Genomic DNA, 23,756 nt, shown 5'->3' with positions numbered 1-23,756 from the left:
TAGTTATAGATAAAAGAAAATCCCAATGTACAGATTCCCAATATATAGCTTGATCACTTGGTGCTCTAATGTTCAAACTGTAAATGGAAGCACAAGTTACGAGGAAGAGATGGTCATTGAATGGTTCATCATCGATGGTGCCAACTGTGATTTAAATCGATGGCAAGAAAGCAAGAGACCATTGATGGTTTGCATCATTAACACATTCATGCAGCCCGGTAGGGGACGGGGCTGAGCTCAGTGCCCCCTCACCACACTTTCTGCCATTGATGGCAGGGGACCATTGGATCTCCACCATCGATGGCAAAACCATCCACCATCAGTGGCAATCCATTAATAGTTGCTAACCATTGATGGTCGATGGCCATCCTTATTGTGAGAGAGAGAGTAGTAGTTAGTAGTTAGATGTGGGAAGATCAGATTAGATACAAAATGCCGGAATGCATATAGGCATTAATCTAACGCTAGCTGTGATGCGGCTGTGCATTCCCTGGATGTACGGCTCATTGGGAATGACAATATAAGCACTGTCTCTACAGCAGAAGGGGGATAAGGAGTCAGAGTTGCTGCACTTCTTAATCTGTTTATTTTTAAGAAGGGGGGTGGGGGTGCAGTTCCGGTATATAACAAACTGTTACTTTCCATTCCGTACATACAAACACCTTGCACGCTGCCACAGGAAATAACATTTCCCAGCGTGTAAGACACACATCCTCCAATGCAATCCGGGCAGCAGCTGCTGGTAACTGGATCTCTTGTGGGAAAGGGAATCTAGAGAATGTGCTGATTGGCATTTATTACCCAGAGCCCACCCTGGCTAGGTCACTGTGAGCTTGGCATCTCCAGACTGGGCTAAGTATGTGGTCTGGACAAACTGTGAAATGTGTATGATACTCTGGGTCATAATAATGGAAACTTAGAGTTTACGTTGCAAGATGAATATATAAACTTAGTATACATTTGACAGGTGCCTCACATCACTACTCGTTCAGTTGTATCCCCCTACTCCTTCCACTGTTCACTATTCCACTACTTCCCTATCCTCACCAACGCATCACTCGCCTCCTGATATACTCTGTGCTGCTGTGGAACCCTGCTCCTTCCACTATATAACACTCTAGGGCTTCTTTCTGACTCTAATCCCCTCCTCATATCATGGTACAGTCTCTGTCACGTGACCTTACTAACACATCACTCATCTCCTGATATACTCTGTGCTGCTGTTATCATTATAATCGCCCCGTTCCTCATCCCGAGCTAGCTTAAAAGACACCCACTGAAAGCATCTCACATCCGCCCCTCACGCGCACAACCCGGAAACATCGAACGCAGGTCCGGCAGCCATCAGCCTTCTGAGTATGTCTAAGGTGCCGTAGACACAGCGGGTCTCCAGACACGCAGAGGGCTCGCCTGCAGTGAGCAAGGACGCAGTTGCTAATTTATGCACACCCAGAAAACTCTTTAAACGGTCCGATGCGCCTGCGTTTTGCTAATCATCCCACGTTACCTCCCCCGAACGCTGAATACCTGTCCCTTACTTACTTTGCAAGTGAATACTCTGTGCTTGAACGCAAAACAATTGCTGCGCGTTCACAGTACGGCTTTCATGCATGCGCAATGGCTAACAAATGCTCTAACTGCGTAAATATCGGCATTGCGTGTGGATCTGAGGGCCTGATTAGCCGCTCGTAAGCGGCCGCTCGTTCGCTCCGAGCGATGTTCGCACAACTGCGCATGCGTATGGGTCGTAATGCGCATGCGCCAACCAGTCATTGCGGTCGGAAATCGAGCGCTCGCAAAATAGGGAGTGCCTGCTAATTTGAGTGACAGAATGAGGCGTTTGTGGGTGGTAACAGGGGAAGGTGCTTGAAAACGGGGAGTGGAGATCAGAACGCAGGCGTGCCAAACGGTCAAAACGGACGTTTTAAGGGTGTGCATAATTAACAAAGCAGCGTCATCGACCACGTCACTTGGTTGTTTCTTAGCCTGAACTGTTCGCATGATGGTGGTAGGAAAATCCAACCACAAGCACTGCGAGCAGTTCAGACGCCTTTCGATGTACTCGATTAATCAAATAAATAGCGGAGATGACGTATGATGCGAGCGGCCAGGGGGCCTCTTTACAAAATAGCGAGCGCATGTTTCGTTCGCTTGCTCAGACATAGAGGCGTCAACAGACCGCAAAGAGCGAGCGCTCAATTTAAATAGCCGGCCCCTTTTTCTGAACGAGCGAGCGCAAATAGCGTCCGGCTCTGAATCAGGCCCTGAATCAGGCCCTCTATCCCAAATTTGAATCAGGCCCTAATTGTCTACAGAGCGCTCTATCCTCTCTCACTTCAAAAATGTGGCTGTGCCATACTCGCCTACTCTTCTGAAATACCCTGGAGTCTCCTGGATCTAGATAACTTCTCTTGGACCAACCTTCTGGATCCCTCACACTTTCCCAGTGAAGTGGGAGGTCAGGGAGACTGATGATGCAATATGCAATAAATCGTGTCACTAAGTCAGGCCCCCTGCTGCCTGATGTCGCAATTCACGGAATTGTGCAGCAGGGTGCGTGGCCCGTGACAATGCAAATTGCATCGCCATGCCACTGAATGTCTCATTGTACTTCCCCTCCAGCGGTCTCCTAGAGGTGAGGCATACTAGGCTTAAGGATATTAACAATGATAGCACAAAGATGCCGAGAGTCTAGTTAATAATAAAAAGGACAAAAAAAAGGACAAATGTAGTTTCTGAAAAGTAATTAGAAATGTGGATTATAATAGAATACGTGCTTTAGGGGCCTATTCATTATCAGGAGGCGGTAATTAAGTATCCAACCCACTGTGAGTAGCAACAGTGGATATTAATCCCTATTACCCCTACTTCTGTAGCAGTGAAATTTAGAACTTTGCTTCACAAAAAATCCGGCGTCCAGCGGAATAATCTGAACAGGGGCAGAGGGATCCATTCAGATCCCTCTTTGCAACCCCAGACCTCCTTCCAATAGGAAGGAGCAGGGGTCCAGGAATCAGCGCCATGTGAAGATGGCAAAGGTTCCTGCTGTCAAACGCTGAAAATGTAGTATCTCGCTGAAATTTGGTCCCCATACAATATCTCCTGCGTTACCCTTATAATGAAGGGGAAAGTATTTTGGGGGGGGCATGGGAGTTAAGGAGGAGACCGAGTCCAGACTTATACAAATAATAGGTGAATTATGGACATCAAAGTAGTAGGTTCGAAAAGCTTGAGGGTAGGGATCCATGTGGTGTGGTGTTATTATAAAGCAACCAGTCACCCCAAACTATAAGAAACTTATGGGAGGTGTTATGGAGATAAGTTGTTGTCGAGGAGGAGGGTTGATATCTTTCCAGTGCCTTGCAACTAAACATCGAGACGCGTTTAAAATGTGTGAAGAAAGCTTATCAGGATGTGGGTTGAGACCCTCTAGTGGACAGCCAAGGAGAAAAGACCAGGGAGATTTAGTCAGTGGTACTTTAAGAATCTCCGAAAGGAGGACAGCAACCTCGTCCCAAAATGTAGCTATTATAGGACATGACCACCATATATGAATGTAGACGCCCGTCTCGCCGCAACCTCTCCAGCAATGATCAGAGGCTAGATGATACATTCTATGCAGGCGGGTAGGCCCAGGTACCATCTATAATATATCTTGTAGGCATTTTCCTTTATTAAGGTGGAAATAGAAGATTTGGATACCCTCTCCCACACCACAGACGATGTGCCCTCGTCCGGTGGGCACCCCAGATCCTTTTCCCACTGAAGTTCATGGCCAGGTGTATCTGGTAAATTAACATACAATAAAAGATTATAAATGACAGATATAAATAATACCTTTCATGAGAGGATTGCGGAGACATAAGGACTCATAAGGTGTTAGAGATCTATCAGTTGAATTAATGGGAAAAGAGTTAATAAAATGACGTATTTGAATATAAGCAAAAGTATTGACAGAAGATATATTAAATTTATTCTGTAGGGAATCCAGAGAGACGCACCCACCCGACTCAAAAACATCAGATACCACCCTAACCCCACCTTTAATCCATGAAGAAAAGCGGGCAAGGTCGAAACCTGGAGTAAATGCTGGGTTCGACCATATAGGGGTAATGGGGGATGGATAGGAGGTGATGTTAAAATGGGATTTACAGTAATCCCATATGGAGCATGTGAAGGAAATAACCGGGTGTGAGCGGGCAGGTTGGGGTCTATCAGGTGTAGCCAAGCCTATAATTGTAGATATGGAGGAGACATTACACGACTTATACCTCTTTTCCACCAAAAACCCAGGTCCGACCTGGGTTTTTGGACATGGTTCCAACCCTGGTCAGACCCAGGTCAGACCCATTTACACTGCACCTTTCATCTGGGTTACTCTCAGGTCAGCCCTGTTCACACTGAACTCAGGTCTGCCCTGCTAAACCTGTGAGGTCATAAAAAGTGGGATGTGAATGCTCCACAACCACCAATCCTCTCATTTTAGGCATGATCCAGGTCAGATAACCCGGGTTGCACCGTTTACACTGCACCATTACCTGGGTCCATCCTGGGTCCAACCCTGGTAGCTACCTGGGTTGGATTGCAGGGTCACTTGACCCAGGTTATTTTTCAGGGATCCTTTTACACTGAGCTGCAACCCGGGTAGACCCAGCAAAAACCCAGGTTTTTGCTCTGGTGTAAAAGGGGTATAAGTTTCAATTTCCACCCAGCGGGGTGTTTGAGAGAATGTAAACCAGGCTATTGCCTGACTTAAATGGGTAGCATAATAATAAAGGTTAACATCAGGAAATCCATTTCCCCCATTAGAGGTGGGACGACGAAGAGTCAGAAAACTAATGCGGGGAGGTTTCGATTTCCATACAAATTGGACAAACCACCTGTGTATTTGCAATAAAGTTGATTTGGGAACAGCAACAGGGAGGGTCTGGAGGTTTTTTCTATTTAAATGCCTGCGAAAAAATCCGGTGTGGTAATTTCTATAGAAATTAACGTGAGGTTTTTTTTCACAACTTCAGGGCAAGTCCATTTTTTTCCTAAGATCATTATTTTAAGAAGAAGTTGTCTGGACTTTCTTCAGAACTGATGAGATATCCCCCATATACACTAATGAAGCAATTGGAAGCTTCCAATAAGCTTAATTAGTCCAATAATTATGTCATTATTGGTTGTTAAAACTAATAATGGCCTCAAATTGCCCCAAAATCAAGTTTTCAGTTAATTTATCCACCACAAATGTAATTAAAACATTTATTCAAATGAAAAATAATTGCTTTATTATCTACCGTATTTTAATTTATTTTGTAAATTGGCCTAAAATTTCCCCCAAATCACATTTTCTTTTATTCATCTGCAATAAAATTTAAAAAGTTTGCTCTTTATAATTTTTTCACTTAAAAAAAAAAATTGCGCAAATCAACAATACAATGCAGTTTTTAAAAATCAATATATTTTTCTTTAGGACCGTAATAACTATTTTTACTGTTTAAAAAAAATTAGGGTACAGGCTGTTCCTCAATTTTTTTTACATTTCCCGGTGCACGAAAAAAAAAATTGTGCCTGTTTTTTTTCCTATTGGATGCCACGGGTATCGGGAGCGCACATACTTGTGGTAATAGAAAATTAGTTGCGATACCCGAGTTCATTTTTGCAGGGAAAATTTTTTCAGGCCAATTGAATATGCCACAGCAGGCTGATCAATTTTCTTGCATTTTGCAGTCTGCCAGTTCCTCACATAAGCTTCCAATAAAACCTATCTTCCTTCTATTACATTGTTTTTTGCCATTGGCAAGAATTTATGATGTGACCTCCTGCTGGTGGAATTAGTTTATATGGATTGTGAGAAATTATAAATTAAAAAAATGAAAACTTTTTTCCAAAAGAGACAGCAACAAGAAGAGAAATTTATGTTTACAAAATATTCACCTAAATTCTGCATTTTATTATAAGAGTAAATGTTTACATATGAGCTTAAAGGAAAATACATAAAATTTATATTTTTTTGTTGGCACTGCATACATGGGCAAATGCAAAGGAAATTTGGTTGGGTGACATGCAAGTAGCTAGAAAGACTATGGGCCTGATTCAGAGCCACTTGTAAGCGGCAGCTCGTTCGCTCCGAGCGATGTTTGCCCAACTGCGCATGCGTACGGATCGTTATACGCATGCGCGAACCAGTCAGTGCGGACGAAATTCATGTGCTCGCAAAATAGCGAATGCCTGATAATTTGAGTGACAGAATGAGGCGTATGTGGGTGGTAACAGGGGAAGGTGCTTGAAAACGGAGAGTGGAAATCCGATCGCAGGCGTGCTTAAAGGTCAAAACGGGCGTTTTATGGGTGTGCATAATTAATCCAGCAGCGTCAGAACTGCTCGCAAAATAGTGGTTGAAAAAACCAACCACAAGAATAGCGAGCAGTTCATACGCTGGTCGATGTACTCGATTAATCTAATAAATAGTGGACATGATGTATGGTGCGAGCGGCCAGGGGGCGTATTTTTCAAATTTACGTTCGCATGTTTTGCTCGCTCGTTCAGACTTAGAGGCGTGAACAGACCGCAAAGTGCGAACGGTTCATTTGAATAGCCACCCCTTTTTAGAAAACGAACGACCGCAGATAGCGAGCGGCTCTGAATGAGGGCCTATGATAGCTTATTGAATGAGTGATAGAGCGATGAGAGTCTGAATATAAATAAATGTTACTCTGATCTCTCTCTTGATTTCACCAGCCGGAATACTGGGCTTTGAGTAACGACCTGCATGGGTGCCGGTCATGTGACTGTGACATCGGAGGCGCATGGGATAATCAGTAAGTATAAAATACAGGGATTGAGGAGCGGAGCAGCACTTTGAAAGATGGGAGACAGCAGAACTTTTACAAATATATATTTGAGATATTTAAATTAATGTAAATCTATCTCTTAGCTATAGTGGGAATGACAATGTGCGACCTGGGCCAACATTAATTATCAATTTATGAGAAACCATTGAGCTAACAGAGGCACAACAGATGTTAATAATGCATTAATAGGCATTATACTCTTTCCTAATAAATCAATAACATGCTCATAAACATTAAGGTGCCAATGCATAGTTGAATGCAAGTCCATTTGGCGAGAATATCTTATTTATTTATTACCAGTTATTTATATATCACGCACATATTTTGCAGCGCTTTACAGAGAATATTTGGCCATTCACATCAGTCCCTGCCCCAGTGGAGCTTACACTCTATATTCCCTACCTCATGTACTGTACACAAATACACACTGGGGTAGATTATAATAAAAATAAAAATTGATAATAAAAAGAATAATAATGGAAAGATAATTATAACCAGCCAATAAAGTGGATATCTGTGGCATGCACACTGCATTAATAACCGTTATGTTGGCACCACTGTACATCATTAGGATGCAGCCTATCCCATCATTAGGAACTACTAACATGCCTGTGGCACGCACCGCCCAGTGAATGGATAGGCTACGTTCTCATGAATACTGGTTAAGCCCACAAAATGGCTGCATCCACTGTTTGTCAGCATATATAAATTTTGCACAATATCGGAAAACCAAGTTTATAGGTTATTTTCCATTTTAAGATTTTACTGTGTGGGGAAAAAAACTGTTTCTGATATCCTGTTTATTTTGTCTTGCCGTTAGATGTGCTGCGGAAACCGGTCAGTGTCGCTGCAGAAACCATATGGTAGGCCGGCAGTGTAACCTGGTGAAATCTGGTTATTACCGAATCAACCTGGATCACTACACCTTCGAGGCTGAGTCTGCTTTGCTGCGACAGGTAACAAGGACATCTAAGTGCATTCCTTAAGGCCAGTATACACTAGACGATGTCTAGTGTGTATGACCTCGTCAGCGTCCGGACCTGGTAAGGGTGCCGGCATCGGAAAGTGTATACACACTTGCCGATGTCGGCAGAGACGGAGCGACGGCGGGGGCCGTGCTGCATTCAGCAGCATGGGCCCCGCTAACGATATTGCCTGTCGGACATGCATTGCGAGTGCACACTAGACCAGTGGTCGGGGAACAGGGGTAAATTACCCCACATGGGGTAAAAATTAAATTCCTGGGGGTAATGGACGGACAGCCGGGCATGCATATGAATCCTTCTATAATATAGAATGATTCATTTGCATGCCCGGCTGTGCCGCAGGGAGGCTCTAAGCCGGACGCCCGCTGAGATGTTATTACCAGCGGGCACTCGGCTCCTTCCCTGCAGCGCCGTGTTAGCCGGAGGCTGGAGTTCTCTTCTGAACTCCAGCTTCCGCCTCTCTCCATGCGCACTATGGGAGAGATGTCATGACGTCTCTCCCATAGTTCCGAGGAGCAGCCGGGCGGACAGGTTGGTGTTTATTTTTTTGGGTTTTTTTGTACAAGCGGCACTACAGGGGCATTATATGGGGGCACTACTACAGGGACATTATATGGGGGCACTACTACAGGGGCACTATATGGGGACACTACTACAGGGGAGAATTATATGGGGGCACTGCTATAGGGACATTATATGGGGGCACTACTACAGGGGCATTATATGGGGGTACTACTGCAGAGGCATTATATCCGGGCACAACTACAGGGGCATTATATGGGGGAACTACTATAGGGGCATTATATGGGGGCACTACTACAGGGGCATTATATGGGGGTACTACTGCAGAGGCATAACTATGGGGACACTACTACAGGGGCATTATATGGGGGCACTACTATATGATTTTCTTCCTTTCAAATAAAGGGGGTAACGTCGGCGTATCTAAATATATTTTGGGGTAAAAGGTAAAAAAGTTCCCAGACCCCTGCACTAGACGATGTGCCTGATATGTCGCTCCGATCCTCTGCAGCGGACGACATATCGTCTAGTGTGTACCCAGCATTACACAATAAACTTATTTCATAACGTGTGTAAATCTGGTGTTTAATTTTTGTACCATTGGCACTGAATCTGCCGGTTGTTTCATTAGGCTAACACGGATGATTTATCTAGTCCAATCCATATCAATTAGGTATGTGCAAATCTATGAATGTTATATATTATTCACCTTCTCTCAACTATAGGGTAGTTCGGTGTCTGAACGCGAACGCCCAGTGGGCCGTCCTGTTACATGGACCGGTCCCGGATTTGCCTTGGTTCCTGAGGGTGGAATTCTTGAATTTCAGATCAGCAACATTCCATTTTCCATGGAGTACGATGCAATCATACGTTACGAACCCAAGGTAAATTCTTATAAGTCATTTAAAGATGGCGGAGTCTCTGCTGATGAAGAATATGGATATAGTATTACGATGTGGGAAGTGATAAGCAGTTAATTGATGCAAATAAATACTATATACTGTAGTATAAAAATGTACAATTTTTAAAAATTTAACATAGACCATCCCATGCTTCATTACAATGTTTTATTATTTTTAAATTGTAAAGTGATTGATGCAATCTACAGTCAAAAAGTTGAATTGGTTCGTGTAAGATTGCAGTGAGTATGGGCTTAACACGGGGGGAAGTTCTTGTTATCTTAACCCACCACTGAATTTTTCGGCAGTTTCCCGAGAGGTGGCAGCTGGTGAAGATATCCGTTATTAGGCCAGGGCCGATTCCATCCAGCAGCCCCTGCGGTAACACCATCCCGGCAGATGATCTGATGACGGCGTCTCTTCCCACCACTTCCAGGTGAGTGTACGGGCACATACGCAGTGGCATCAGTGAGGCGCTGTTGTGCATCTCACCAAACCAGTTTGAACGCTGTAAATATAGGATTTCCAAGAAAGTGTCGTTATCCGGTCTGACGTTTCCATATGCGTAACAATGTAACGTCAGGACGGACCTTTGCTCCAGGGGTCAAGCCCCCGCCACAGATAGGAGATAATGCTCCTGACTGGTGTATCCGCAATGTGTCCACCTCTAATTGTGCCGCAGTTACGTGAGCAGGCCCTCATTGTATTTGGCTTACGCTTGCCCCACTCCATCCATCTCCTGTTCTGCCCCTCCAGAAATAAGGAGACTAAACATAGCCGTATACAGACGTATACATATGCATATATGGGGGAAGGTTCAATTACATGTATGCTGCCGGACAGTGACGGTAGGCAAAGTATGTTCGCAGCTCCACAGGCTGCAAGCAAAATAAACCTTCCGTGACGTTGCAGCCTCTATGGCTAATTGAATCTGCCAGTTGGTTTGGATGCATAAAATACATATTCACATATTATGCAAAACAACACACTAATTCCGCTTTTATACCGAAATTCCGGGTCTGACCCAGAGGTTGGAACAGGGGGCCTGATTCAGAGCCGGACGCTCTGAACAAGCACCCGCTCTGAATCAGGGCTTTTTTTTTTTTTTGTTGTTGCCACCCACAGCTTATGCGAGCGGCCATGATGATGGTCGCGATGGTCAAGACCATCGCGACCATCGGGCTTGCGACGAGACCCTTGCGGTAGGGTCTCGTTGCCGCAAGCCCCAGAGTGCTTTTGGCTCTAACAGAGCCGGAAGCACTCCCACTGACATCACTTGTGATGTCAGTGGGGCCGGCTCCAGACGGTAGGCATTCCCATTGGAATGCCTCCGACCTGGCAAGCCAACCCTTTCCCCTTTTACACCAAGGAGCTACCCGGGTTCACCCTGCAATAACCCGGGTTTTAGCTCTGGTGTAAAAGGGGTATAACTTATAATTCTATGTGGGGTATCCAATTAGCCCCGAACATTGTTCGGGCGCTAATGGATAGCCGCGATCGGTGAAAAACAGGGATTTTTCGCCGATTATCCCTGTTTCTCGCCAATGTTTTTTTTTCACCCTAGGGCCTATCCTATTATTTCAGTCTAAATAATAGGATAGTTCTCCCGAAAACACAGAGGACCCGCGATAAGCTCGCGGATATATGTGTTTTTGCCATTTAGGTGATGAAAAAATCGGCACTTATTGTGGATTATTTTTCGGGACACATCAGGTCATGGAAAATATCCACGATGTGCCGGCGTCAGGCAATACTTTGGGGCTAATCGGATAACCCCACCACAATCAATTAGCAGCGCTGCTAATTGGATAACCCTCTAAATGAGCCTGACAATTGGTAAATTGCCTATAAATCTATTTAGCAAAATAGAAATGGGATTGGCGCCACAAAGGTGTATTTGTATCTGTACTCCGGCGCTGATCGGAAAACACTTAGAAAATGCATTTAAAAATTCAATAGAGAATAGAGATAGTGTCTACGAAACTATAATTCTGTTTAAAAACCTATATCTACATTACGGAGAAGATGAAAGACTAAATTTGCATGAAAACACTCAATAAAAGACAAAACAATACAAAAAAAAGACCATAAAAAAGATAACACAATTTGTTTTCCATTAGATTGTAAGCTCTGCAGGACAGCATTATCTGCGCGTTTGTTTTACAGACATGTTATTTTGGCTCAACCGATCTGCCTGGAACGTGGGGTCAGTTACACCATCCGCCTTGAATTCACCAGATACAGCTCTCGGGAGAGAATACCAGGAGCCAACATACTCATAGATTCGGTGAGACCGATATACGTAGCTCCTTCATACAGTAAATCCTTTTCTTTCATATCACATGTTTAGGGCTATAACGCTGCAGAGCATAAACCAATACAACAGGGTTTATTGTATCTGTTCACTTTGATTCTCTGTCCCTAGCTGGTGCTTGCTCCCCGTTACTCCTCTCTGGAGATGTTTATTGCTGGCGACCCAGCGTCCATTCACCGTAAAGATGCTTTCGAGAGATACCGTTGCCATAGCACCAGTGGTGATGTTGTGAAATCTCCGGCCAATGAGGTGTGCTCCAAACTGATGACCAGCATGTCTGCCATCCTCCACGATGGAGCCCTGGGTGAGTTGATGGATGGAATAGAGGTTTGGGAGCTGGTTCCGTAGAGGTGGAGGCAGCCACACTTCTTGTGATTCTGAGCAGAAAAGGGCACCTGGGTAAGACCATGTTACTCTGCAGGTGGGGCAGATTTAAAATGTGCAGAGAGATGTAGACTTGGCGTGTCCAAACACAGATATAAATTGCAGTGTAAAGAAAAAAAAAGCTGCCCATTATTTGTAGGCTACATGCAAAAGCAGCCCGTTTTTACCCTGCATGCAAAAAAAATAAAAATGTTTGCACCACTTGCATTGCAACATGGTTTGTCCGGGTGCACGGTTATTTGCTCTTTTTTGCTTTACTCCCACCTCAGAATCCATTATAAATTCCTTGTGACATGCTGCATTCTCAGTGAGGTCACTGGTTCGTGGGCGCAGCTATAGTGGGTGCAGGGGATGCAGTTGCTATGGGAGCCAGAGGCTTCAGAGATGGAGGGATTTGCACAGCCACAAACAAGCAGCTGTGCAAATCCATAGGCAAACGCAGGGGGGGTTTCCATCTGCCTGGAAACCCCCCTCCCCAGCCCACACCATGACTACAATAGAAATAGTAATATAATGGAATTTTACTAGCGCTGCATGTTCTTCTTAGTATCATAAATGAAATAAATAGCACCATCTGTGGATCTTTTAACATGTATCAGCCAGTGATAAATAAGCTGTGCACCAACTAGGAGATATGGAAAACATGCCCTGTTAGGGATGCACTGCTATAGAGCCCAATATGTACATATATGTCCAGGGCAGTGCTAGGTTTTCCGCTGCTCCTCCAGGCTCCCGGACTTGCTCCCATTCCCTGGAATGCTGCTCAAATCTAAAATAAAAACATTCAGCTAAGGCAGGATGGCCTACTGCCGCATTTAATGGCTTACTGTGATCTCTGGTCCTGTATATGCTGGGATTATGACACACAATATACTTTGTATGACGCTTATTAAAGTTGGATAAGTGATAATTATTCCCTTCTTCATGGACTGGCCACACTCACTCTAATTCAAGCATTTGGAAACCCCCCTCTAGAAAACCTGCGTTTGCCACTGAAATCCGTCCATTGCAGATGCAAATGTAGGAGGAGGTGCCAGACACCTCTTTGCGATGGTCGCGATAGTTGCTTCTTTGCTCAGGCTGCAGGTGCTGAAGCTTCCCGCCGCCTGACCGGGTGCTGGGCACGTAAGAGGCCAGGAATCTGCGTTTGTCGAAGCAGACCCTGGCCTTGTCCCTCCCGTAAAAAAATGAAGTCGACACGCCCACATTTCCGGGAACAGTGACCAGGCATGCCCCCTGCTCTGCCTCCCAAACTCAGCAGCATGTCAACTGTGCTGCGGCTTGGGGAGGGGGTCTGTGAGCGAGATCGCAGGCCCCTAACAATCGGAGATGTACGTTCATTGTCGAATGAACGTACATCTCTGAATCAGGCCCCCAGTTCATATACTTGTCTACCAAGTTTACGGAATTACCCGCTAAGCAATTGTGTCTGGCTCAATGCGCGGCCTGAAACGGGGAGCTCGTCAGTTCTCATATAGGTGGCGGTCTCTATCTCTCCCTCTCTGTACAGTTCCATACTGATATGATCCATCTCTCATGCTCACTTTTCACCCCACAGTCACAACTGAGCTAATCAGTGACCTCTAGTGGGGACAATAGAATGTGGCATGATAGGAACTGGGGGCAGTACAATGTGCCAAGCTATGCACCAGGTACACTCTGCAGCATAATGTCAACTGGAGGCACTGTCTGGCATAATGTGTGCTGGCAGAACTACGATGTCGCATATTGTGAAATGGCGACACTACAATGCGGCATAGTATGAATTGGGAGCACTGTGGGAGTATATTAATTTAGACACTACTAGGGGGCATAAATTGAACTAGGGAAATTGGCTGGATAGTTGTGCGGCGAGCCGGAGGGGCTTGTGCACATAAGAGCACACCGCGCACTCAAATTGGGGTATATGTATCAAGCAGTGAAAAGCGTGGAGAAGTGCACCAGTGGAGAAGTCGCCCTTAGCAACCTAATCAGCTCCTACCTATTATTTTATATACTTTACTTGATAAATGCAACTTCAATGCTGATTGGTTTCTATGGGCAACTTCTCCACTGGTGCACTTCTCCACGCTTTTAACTGCTTGATATATAAACCCCTTAGACACAACAAATTTGCACAAGTATTGGATTGGTTATATTATTATGCCCCCTTGTGGCGAAGAAAATCCATTATTGTCAAGAGGAAGGACACATGCAGTCTTATATAATAGCCGGCTTGATGTTGGTTTTGTGTTTTAAATTATTGCCACTTTAAAAATACAGGTTAACTTGCTGGAAAGGTGACTGTGCCTGCAAATCGCAGGCTATTACAAGAGGCCCATGGCACGTGGCCTGTATAAATGTCAGTCAGGAGGGACCTGCTAATCTTCATTAAAGGAAGTAACAATAAAACATTATTAAAATCAGGAATGTTGTATATGGGACAGACTTTCGCAAAAATATGTCAATGTTAATAAGCAACATCTGGATGATTTCCTAACCCGAGTTCTTTCACTGTTCAGATAGTGACATTTTGCAGTCCAACCATCGCAACTTACATCACACAGAGATGTTTAAGGCTGTAACTTTGTCATGTATAAAGAGAGCGCACCTGTACTGTACTGAACTATCCTGTTTGATCTCTCCAGCCTGTAACTGTGACCCTCAGGGATCTTTGAGCACAGAATGCGATCCTTATGGAGGACAATGTCAATGTAAACCCAACGTATTCGGACGCCGCTGTGACCGATGCTCCCCCGGGACATATGGCTTTGGACCTGCAGGCTGCAAAAGTAACTATGACCTGGGGGCAGTGGGGGGTGGATAATTGCTTATTCAGTAAAAAGATTTTAACCAATGTTCTAAAGCACGGAGAGGGAGCATTATGGGTAACTGTAATACATGGCGGAACCGTTCTGTCTTAGGTACATTAGGAATTTGTAATTGTTGTATATCCCCGACCACCACCACCACCAGACACTTTTTCATTATAGGATACGGGTGTGGATCATTAGATCGGCGGGTTCTATTCTGTTCTAAACCCCGGGGGTTTGGTGGCGGGTTCTATTCTGTTCTAAACCCCGGGTGTTTGGTGGCGGTTTTGCAGCGGTTTCTAAATGACAGCCCTGTTCTATTCTATTTAAAATGTGTTTTGACGGCGGTTTTGCTATCTGCAGATTTACTATTGCCAAAACCGCTGCAAACACATTTTAGAATAGAATAGAACAGGGCTGTCATTTAGAAACCGCTGCAAAACCGCCACCAAACCCCCGGGGTTTAGAACAGAATAGAACTAGCCGTCAAACCGCCACCAAACCCCCGGGGTTTAGAACAGAATAGAACTCGCCGTCAAACCGCCACCTGGGGTTTAGAACCTGCCGCTTAGTAAATTTTGGCCGAAGTATCTAGATAGACTTGGGGCAAAATGTACTAAGCGGCAGTTTGACGGCGGTTTCTATTCTATTCTAAATCCCGGCGGTTTGGTGGCTATTATTTTGTCTACCTAGTTTATTGTCGATCTACATAATTTCGATCTTAAGTTGTGACGATCTCATGTCGATCTTCTGGCAGTCAATATAGGTGTCTGTTCGATCTATGGTTTGTCGATCATTTGTTCCTGACGAACTAGTTGGAGTCGATGTACTGCGGTCGCAGCATGTATTGTCGATCTCAGTTTCGTCGATCTAACAACCGGATACCATAGGATACACCTACTGACGTTATTATTACTTGTGCCCTCAGGCCACTCCTGCTGACAACCATTGAGGGGTGTGGCCTAATGTTTCAAATGCCAATGTTGGCGGTACATGGAAGTGTTATACTAACATAGCACAAATGCACTGTAACTTAGGGCCGTACTCAATCGCAGGCGAAAAGCCGTTTTTGGCGAAAAGTTTCCGGCCATGATGTCGTTTCGCCAGGTGGAAACTTATCACCGTATTCAATTGCAAAGACTTTTCGCCAGTGCGAAAAGTCTGCGCCTTGTAACCAGTGGAAAAGATTGGCCTCTGAATGGAGGCAGAAAACAGTGCAGAATTGGGGGTTTGGGGTGCAAAGTTGCGGGAACACACCTGCAGCCTTGGTACAGTCCCTCAAAGGTAAACTGGGTCAAAAAAAGTTAATAAATTACTTTAGATCACCCCCAATAAGTACTTTCGTTTTGGGGGCAAAAAAAAAAAAATCAAAGTTGGGGGACAAAGTTAAAAAGTAGCGAAATAGACTCCAGGGGGTCCCCCAAGTATGCCCAAGCCGTTTTTTTGATTGCAGGTGCTTGCTGAAGTTGGATTTTTTAAAGCCTCACTTTAGCGATTTTTAACCATGCTTGCACCCATTTTCATGTACCCCAAATTTGCTGGTACTACTTATTTTTGCCAAAAAACCCCCCTGCTAAATGCTATTCTTCACCACCTGTGCAAAGACGCTAAATAGCAGCAATTGAGAGCATTTAAACACAACAAATAGCTTCAGCGGGGCAATTTAGGGTATCCAGAGTGATCCCCCATGTCAGTGTATCTTTTGGTGGGTGTCAGGCTGATTACCCCAAATCTGGCAGCACTTTTTGCCTGTTTGAGATTCACCGGGTTGCGTTTTTCGCGTCCTTTGGAATTGAATAGGGCGAAAAGCAGCCACGCCCACCGAAAGTGTTTTCTCCAAAAACACGCGATGTAGGCGGAAAGTCCGGCAGGCTAAAAGTCCAGGACTTTTCGCCTGCAGTTGAATACGGGCCTTTGGGCCTGATTCAGACCCGCTCGCTAAGTTGCGCTCGCTCACCCATCTGCGCATGCGTATAATTCGCTGTGCGCGTACGCAAGCCATTCTTTGCGATCTGATTTTGGTTGCTTGTAAACCACTATCAGGTCGCTAGTTTGAGTGACAGATAGCGCCGTTTGTGGGTGGTAACAGGGGAAGGTGCTGCGAGCAACTCCAATATTTCATGATGGTCCCGATTAATCATACATTTCCCGGAGATAACGTGTGTTGCGGGTGGCAAGGGGGCGTCTTCAGACACTTGCGAGCGCACTTTGCCGTAGCTCGCTAACACATAGTGGGTGACCTTACACGACGCAATGCGAGCACTTAATTTAAATATCCAGCCCCTTTTTTCCAGCGAGCGATCGCATCTTGCGAGCAGGTCTGAATGAGCTCCTTAGTCTATTGCACAACCAAACCCAAAACATATTACAATATATAATAGTGCTACTAATAACATTCTCTAATCTCCCTCTCTCTCTTTGGGGGAGATGTACTAAGCTCTGGAAAGTGATACATTGGAAAGTGATAAACTACCAGCCAATCAGCTCCTAACTGTCATGTTTCAGACTGTGATTGAAAAATGACCATTACGAGCTGATTGGTTGGTAGTTTATCACTCTCCACTTTATCACTTTCCAGAGCTTAGTACATCTCCTCCATTGGCATTCTCTCTGTCTATCCCTAATCTATCTCTTTCTCATTGACATTCTCTCTCCCCTTCCCTTTCCCCAATCTCTCTCTCCCCCATTCTCTCTCTCATTGACATTATCTGTCCCCAATCTCTCTCTCTTCCCATTCTCTCTCTCTCTTTCTTCCCATTCTCTCTCTCTCCTCCCATCCTCTCTCTCATTGACATTCTCTCTCACTCTCCCTTTTCCCATTCTCTCTCTCCCCCTTTTCTTTCTCTCATTGGCATTTTCTATCCCCATTCTCTCTCCCCATATTCTCTTTCTCATTGACATTCTCTCTCCCCAATCTCTCCCCCCCATTTTCTCTCTCATTGACATTATCTGTCCCCAATCTCTCTCTTCCCTTTCTCTCTCTCTCTCTCTCTCTCTCTCTCTCTCTCTCTCTCTCTCTCTCTCTCTCTTTCCTCACATTCTCTCTCTCATTGACATTCTCTCCCCCTCCCTCTCCCCATTCTCTCTCCCCCTTTTCTCTCTCTCATTGACATTCTCTCTCCCCCTCCCTCTCCCCATGCTCTCTCTCCCCCTATTCTCTCTCCACCTCCCTCTCCCCATTTTCTCTCTCTCTGTCTCCCCCTATTATCTCTCTCATTGACATTCTCTCTACCCCTTCCTCTCCCCATTCTCTCTCCCCCTATTCTCTCTCTCATTGACATTCTCTCTCCCCCTCCCTCTCCCCCTATTCTCTCTCTCATTGACATTCTCTCTCCCCCTCCCTCTCCCCATTCTCTCTGTCTCCCCCGATTCTCACTCTCATTGACATTCTCTCTCCCCCTTCCTCTCCCCATTCTCTCCCTCTCCCTCTATTCTCTCTCTCATTGACATTCTCTCTCCCCCTCCCTCTCCCCCCCTATTCTTTCCCTCTCCCCCTATTCTCTCTCTCATTGACATTCTCTCTCTCCCTCCCTCTCCCCATTCTCTCTGTCTCCCCCTATTCTCTCTCTCATTGACATTCTCTCTCCCCCTCCCTCTCCCCCCCTATTCTCTCCATCTCCCCCCATTCTCTCTCTCATTGACATTCTCTCTCCCCCTCCCTCTCCCCATTCTCTCTCTCTCCCCCTATTCTCTCTCTCATTGACATTCTCTCTCCCACTCCCTCTCCCCCTATTCTCTCTCTCATTGACATTCTCTCTCCCCCTTCCTCTCCCCATTCTCTCTCTCTCCCCCTAATCTCTCTCTCATTGACATTCTCCCCCCTCCCTCTCCCCATCCTCTCTCTCTCCCCCTTTTCTTTCTCTCATTGGCATTCTCCCCCCCCTATTCTCTCCATCTCCCCCTATTCTCTCTCTCATTGACATTCTCTCTCCCCTCCCTCTCCCCATTCTCTCTGTCTCCCCCTATTCTCTCTCTCATTGACATTCTCTCTCCCACTCCCTCTCCCCCTATTCTCTCTCTCATTGACATTCTCTCTCCGCCTCCCCATTCTCTCTGTCTCCTCCTATTCTCTCTCTCATTGACATTCTCTCTCCCACTCCCTCTCCCCCTATTCTCTCTCTCATTGACATTCTCCCTCCCTCCCTATCCCCATTCTCTCTCTCCCCCTATTCTCTCTCTCATTGACATTCTCTCTCCCCCTTCCTCTTCCCATTCTCTCTCTCCTCCTATTCTCTCTCTCATTGACATTCTCCCCCCCTCCCTCTCCCCATTCTCTCTCTCTCCCCCTTTTCTTTCTCTCATTGGCATTCTCTCCCCCCCTATTCTCTCCATCTCCCCCTATTCTCTCTCTCATTGACATTCTCTCTCCCCTCCCTCTCCCCATTCTCTCTGTCTCCCCCTATTCTCTCTCTCATTGACATTCTCTCTCCCACTCCCTCTCCCCTATTCTCTCTCTCATTGACATTCTCTCTCCCCCTCCCTCTCCCCATTCTCTCTCTCCCCCTATTCTCTCTCTCATTGACATTCCCCCCCCCTTCCTCTCCCCATTCTCTCTCTCTCCCCCTATTCTCTCTCTCATTGACATTCTCTCTCCCCCTTCCTCTCCCCATTCTCTCTCTCTCCCCCTAATCTCTCTCTCATTGACATTCTCCCTCTCTCCATTCTCTCTCTCCCCCTCCCTCTCCCCCCCTATTCTCTACATCTCCCCCTATTCTCTCTCTCATTGACATTCTCTCTCCCCCTCCCTCTCCCCATTCTCTCTGTCTCCCCATATTCTCTCTCTCATTGACATTCTCTCTCCCACTCCCTCTCCCCCTATTCTCTCTCTCATTGACATTCTCTCCCCCTCCCTCTCCCCATTCTCTCTCTCCCCCTATTCTCTCTCTCATTGACATTCTCCCCCCTTCCTCTCCCCATTCTCTCTCTCTCCCCCTATTCTCTCTCTCATTGACATTCTATCTCCCCCTTCCTCTCCCCATTCTCTCTCTCTCCCCCTAATCTCTCTCTCATTGACATTCTCCCCCCCTCCCTCTCCCCATTCTCTCTCTCCCCCTCCCTCTCCCCCCTATTCTCTACATCTCCCCCTATTCTCTCTCTCATTGACATTCTCTCTCCCCCTCCCTCTCCCCATTCTCTCTGTCTCCCCATATTCTCTCTCTCATTGACATTCTCTCTCCCACTCCCTCTCCCCCTATTCTCTCTCTCATTGACATTCTCCCCCCCCTCCCTCTCCCCATTCTCTCTCTCCCCCTTTTCTTTCTCTCATTGGCATTCTCTCTCCGCCTCCCCATTCTCTCTGTCTCCTCCTATTCTCTCTCTCATTGACATTCTCCCCCCCTCCCTCTCCCCATTCTCTCTCTCCCCCTATTTTCTCTCTCATTGACATTCTCTCTCCCCCTTCCTCTCCCCATTCTCTCTCTCTCCTCCTATTCTCTCTCTCATTGACATTCTCTCTCCCCCTTCCTCTCCCCATTCTCTCTCTCTCCCCCTAATCTCTCTCTCATTGACATTCTCCCCCCCTCCCTCTCCCCATTCTCTCTCCCTCTCCCCCTTTTCTCTCTCTCATTGACATTCTCTCTCCCACTCCCTCTCCCCTATTCTCTCTCTCATTGGCATTCTCTCTCCGCCTCCCCATTCTCTCTCTGTCTCCTCCTATTCTCTCTCTCCCCCTCCATCTCCCCCCTATTCTCTCTTCCCCTCCCTCTCCCCATTTTCTCTCTCTCCCCGTATTCTCTCTCTCATTGACATTCTCTCTCGCCCTTCCTCTCCCCATTCTCTCTCTCTCTCTCCCCCTATTCTCTATCATGGACATTCTCTCTCCCTCTCCCCATTCTCTCTCCCCCTTCCTCTCCCCATTCTCTCTGTCTCCCCATATTCTCTCTCTCATTGACATTCTCTCTCCCACTCCCTCTCCCCCTATTCTCTCTCTCATTGACATTCTCCCCCCCTCCCTCTCCCCATTCTCTCTCTCCCCCTATTCTCTCTCTCATTGACATTCTCTCTCCCCCTTCCTCTCCCCATTCTCTCTCTCCTCCTATTCTCTCTCTCATTGACATTCTCCCCCCCCTCTCCCCATTCTCTCTCTCTCCCCCTTTTCTTTCTCTCATTGGCATTCTCTCCCCCCATATTCTCTCCATCTCCCCCTATTCTCTCTCTCATTGACATTCTCTCTCCCCCCCTCCCTCTCCCCATTCTCTCTGTCTCCCCCTATTCTCTCTCTCATTGACATTTTCTCTCCCACTCCCTCTCCCCTATTCTCTCTCTCATTGACATTCTCTCTCCCCTTCCCTCTCCCCATTCTCTCTCTCCCCCTATTCTCTCTCTCATTGACATTCTCCCCCCCTTCCTCTCCCCCATTCTCTCTCTCCCCCTATTCTCTCTCTCATTGACATTCTCTCTCTCCCCTTCCTCTCCCCATTCTCTCTCTCTCCCCCTAATCTCTCTCTCATTGACATTCTCCCCCCCTCCCTCTCCCTATTCTCTATCTCCCCCTTTTCTTTCTCTCATTGGTATTCTCTGTCCCTCTCCCCATTCTCTCTCTGTCTCCTCCTATTCTCTCTCTCATTGACATATTCTCTCCCCCGTCTCTCTCTCTCCCCCTAATCTCTCTCTCATTGACATTCTCTCTCCCCCTCCCTCTCCCCATTCTCTCTCTCTCCCCCTCTTCTTTCTCTCATTGGCATTCTCTCTCCCCCTCCCTCTCCCCCCCTATTCTCTACATCTCCCCCTATTCTCTCTCTCATTGACATTCTCTCTCCCCTCCCTCTCCCCATTCTCTCTGTCTCCCCATATTCTCTCTCTCATTGACATTCTCTCTCCCACTCCCTCTCCCCCTATTCTCTCTCTCATTGACATTCTCCCCCCCCCTCCCTCTCCCATTCTCTCTCTCCCCCTATTCTCTCTCTCATTGACATTCTCTCTCCCCCTTCCTCTCCCCATTCTCTCTCTCTCCTCCTATTCTCTCTCTCATTGACATTCTCTCTCCCCCTTCCTTTCCCCATTGTCTCTCTCTCCCCCTAATCTCTCTCTCATTGACATTCTCCCCCCCCCCCTCCCTCTCCCCATTCTCTCTCTCCCCCTTTTCTTTCTCTCATTGGCATTCTCTCTCCGCCTCCCCATTCTCTCTGTCTCCTCCTATTCTCTCTCTCATTGACATTCTCCCTCCCTCCCTCTCCCCATTCTCTCTCTCCCCCTATTCTCTCTCTCATTGACATTCTCTCTCCCCCTTCCTCTCCCCATTCTCTCTCTCTCCTCCTATTCTCTCTCTCATTGACATTCTCTCGCCCCCTTCCTCTCCCCATTCTCTCTCTCTCCCCCTAATCTCTCTCTCATTGACATTCTCCCCCCCTCCCTCTCCCCATTCTCTCTCTCTCTCCCCCTTTTCTTTCTCTCTTTGGCATTCTCTCTCCGCCTCCCCATTCTCTCTCTGTCTCCCTCCTATTCTCTCTCTCCCCCTCCCTCTCCCCCCTATTCTCTCTTCCTCTCCCTCTCCCCATTTTCTCTCTCTCCCCCTATTCTCTCTCTCATTGACATTCTCTCTCCCCCTTCCTCTCCCCATTCTCTCTCTCTCTCTCCCCCTATTCTCTATCATGGACATTCTCCCTCTCCCCATTCTCTCTCCCCCTTCCTCTCCCCATTCTCTCTCTCTCTCCCCATTCTCTCTCTCTCCCCCTATTCTCTATCATGGACATTCTCTCTCCCCCTTCCTCTCCCCATTCTCTCTCTCTCTCTCCCCCTATTCTCTATCATGGACATTCTCCCTCTCCCCATTCTCTCTCCCCCTTCCTCTCCCCATTCTCTCTCTCTCTCCCCATTCTCTCTCTCTCCCCCTATTCTCTATCATGGACATTCTCTCTCCCCCTTCCTCTCCCCATTCTCTCTCTCTCTCTCCCCCTATTCTCTATCATGGACATTCTCTCTCCCCCTCCCTCTCCCCATTTTCTCTCTGGGCTTGATTCAGCAAGGAACGCAAGTAAGATAACGCACGCACCCAGACACTGAGAAAATATGCTAATCAATGCATGCGCACAGCAACCGCAGCACAAGATGCAGACGCCCAGCAATATACAATGCCGCCCACCTCCCTTTACTCACAGCCTGCGTAGTCCGTAAGATACCGGAAACATCGGTTACATCGAGAACCTACGAACACATTAGTATAATAGTGGATTTGAGCAACTTCCTGCAATCAGTGAGAGCTCAGGCTGCGTAGGACTTCGCAATGGCTAATTTATGCACCCGCTGCAATGGCGTTCAAACGCACTGGCACGCCAGCGTTCAGCCAACCACCACCCCCACCCCCCATTACCACCCACAAATGGCACTTCCTGTCAATCAATATTGGAATGGTCTGCATACACACTGTAGTCTGCGTACCCTTACCAACTCGCACTGGCTAGTTCGCGCACGCGCAGTGCGGTGCATACACAGTACGAAAACATCGGCCGATTGCGTGCGTTCTCTCACTTGCGTTCCTTGCTGAATCAGGCCCTCTATATCTTCTTTTTTTCTCTTATTGTTTAGTTCATTATAAGCTATGTTTCTCTGTTATCATGCATGTAATAGGTTTACTGACTAGAAGTAAGGTGTATGTAGGAAAATGTATCCCTCCGCCATCAGAACTTTATCTCAATTATCTACCAATCTTATAAACTTCTGGAAAAATTTACCAATAGTTTGGTTTGGGATACAGAACTTTAACGCCACTTAGACCGAGTTGTTAAATTAATCCCACAGCCGTCTAACTACTGGCCTCTAATATCATACACTGGTAATATGGTATCCTTTATCTTTTATAATTAGGGGTCTATTTACTAAGCAGTGTTAGGAGACAGAGTGAAAAGTGATAAGGTGCCAGCCAATCAGCTCCTAACTGTCATCTCACAGGCTGTGTTTGAAAAATGGCAGTTGGGAGCTGATTGGCTGGCACCTTATCACTTTTCACTCTGTCTCCTAACACTGCTTAGTAAATAGACCTGTAAATATACAATGATAAACTGTGCTACAGGGAATTCTGT

The 23,756-nt window shown here is 46.4% G+C and overlaps 1 protein-coding gene across 3 annotated transcripts in view; it reads left to right on the top strand.

The window, feature by feature from the left end:
- Positions 1 to 23,756, top strand: part of LAMB2 (laminin subunit beta 2) — a 141,305-nt gene that overhangs the window by 75,311 nt on the left and 42,238 nt on the right. For all 3 annotated transcript variants that reach the window (XM_088473221.1, XM_088473220.1, XM_088473223.1), the window contains exons 13-19: positions 6,730 to 6,809; positions 7,663 to 7,798; positions 9,076 to 9,234; positions 9,558 to 9,685; positions 11,416 to 11,536; positions 11,675 to 11,867; positions 14,575 to 14,718. In XM_088473221.1, coding sequence (XP_088329347.1) covers positions 6,730 to 6,809; positions 7,663 to 7,798; positions 9,076 to 9,234; positions 9,558 to 9,685; positions 11,416 to 11,536; positions 11,675 to 11,867; positions 14,575 to 14,718 — 961 coding nt within the window. The remainder of the gene's footprint in view (positions 1 to 6,729; positions 6,810 to 7,662; positions 7,799 to 9,075; positions 9,235 to 9,557; positions 9,686 to 11,415; positions 11,537 to 11,674; positions 11,868 to 14,574; positions 14,719 to 23,756) is intronic.

Source organism: Taudactylus pleione, unplaced genomic scaffold, assembly GCF_031769625.1.
Source record: "Taudactylus pleione unplaced genomic scaffold, aTauple2 ptg000133l, whole genome shotgun sequence".
NCBI lineage: Eukaryota > Metazoa > Chordata > Amphibia > Anura > Myobatrachidae > Taudactylus > Taudactylus pleione.
The sequence above is the reverse complement of the archived record's forward strand: the minus strand, read 5'-3'. Positions and strand labels throughout refer to the sequence as shown.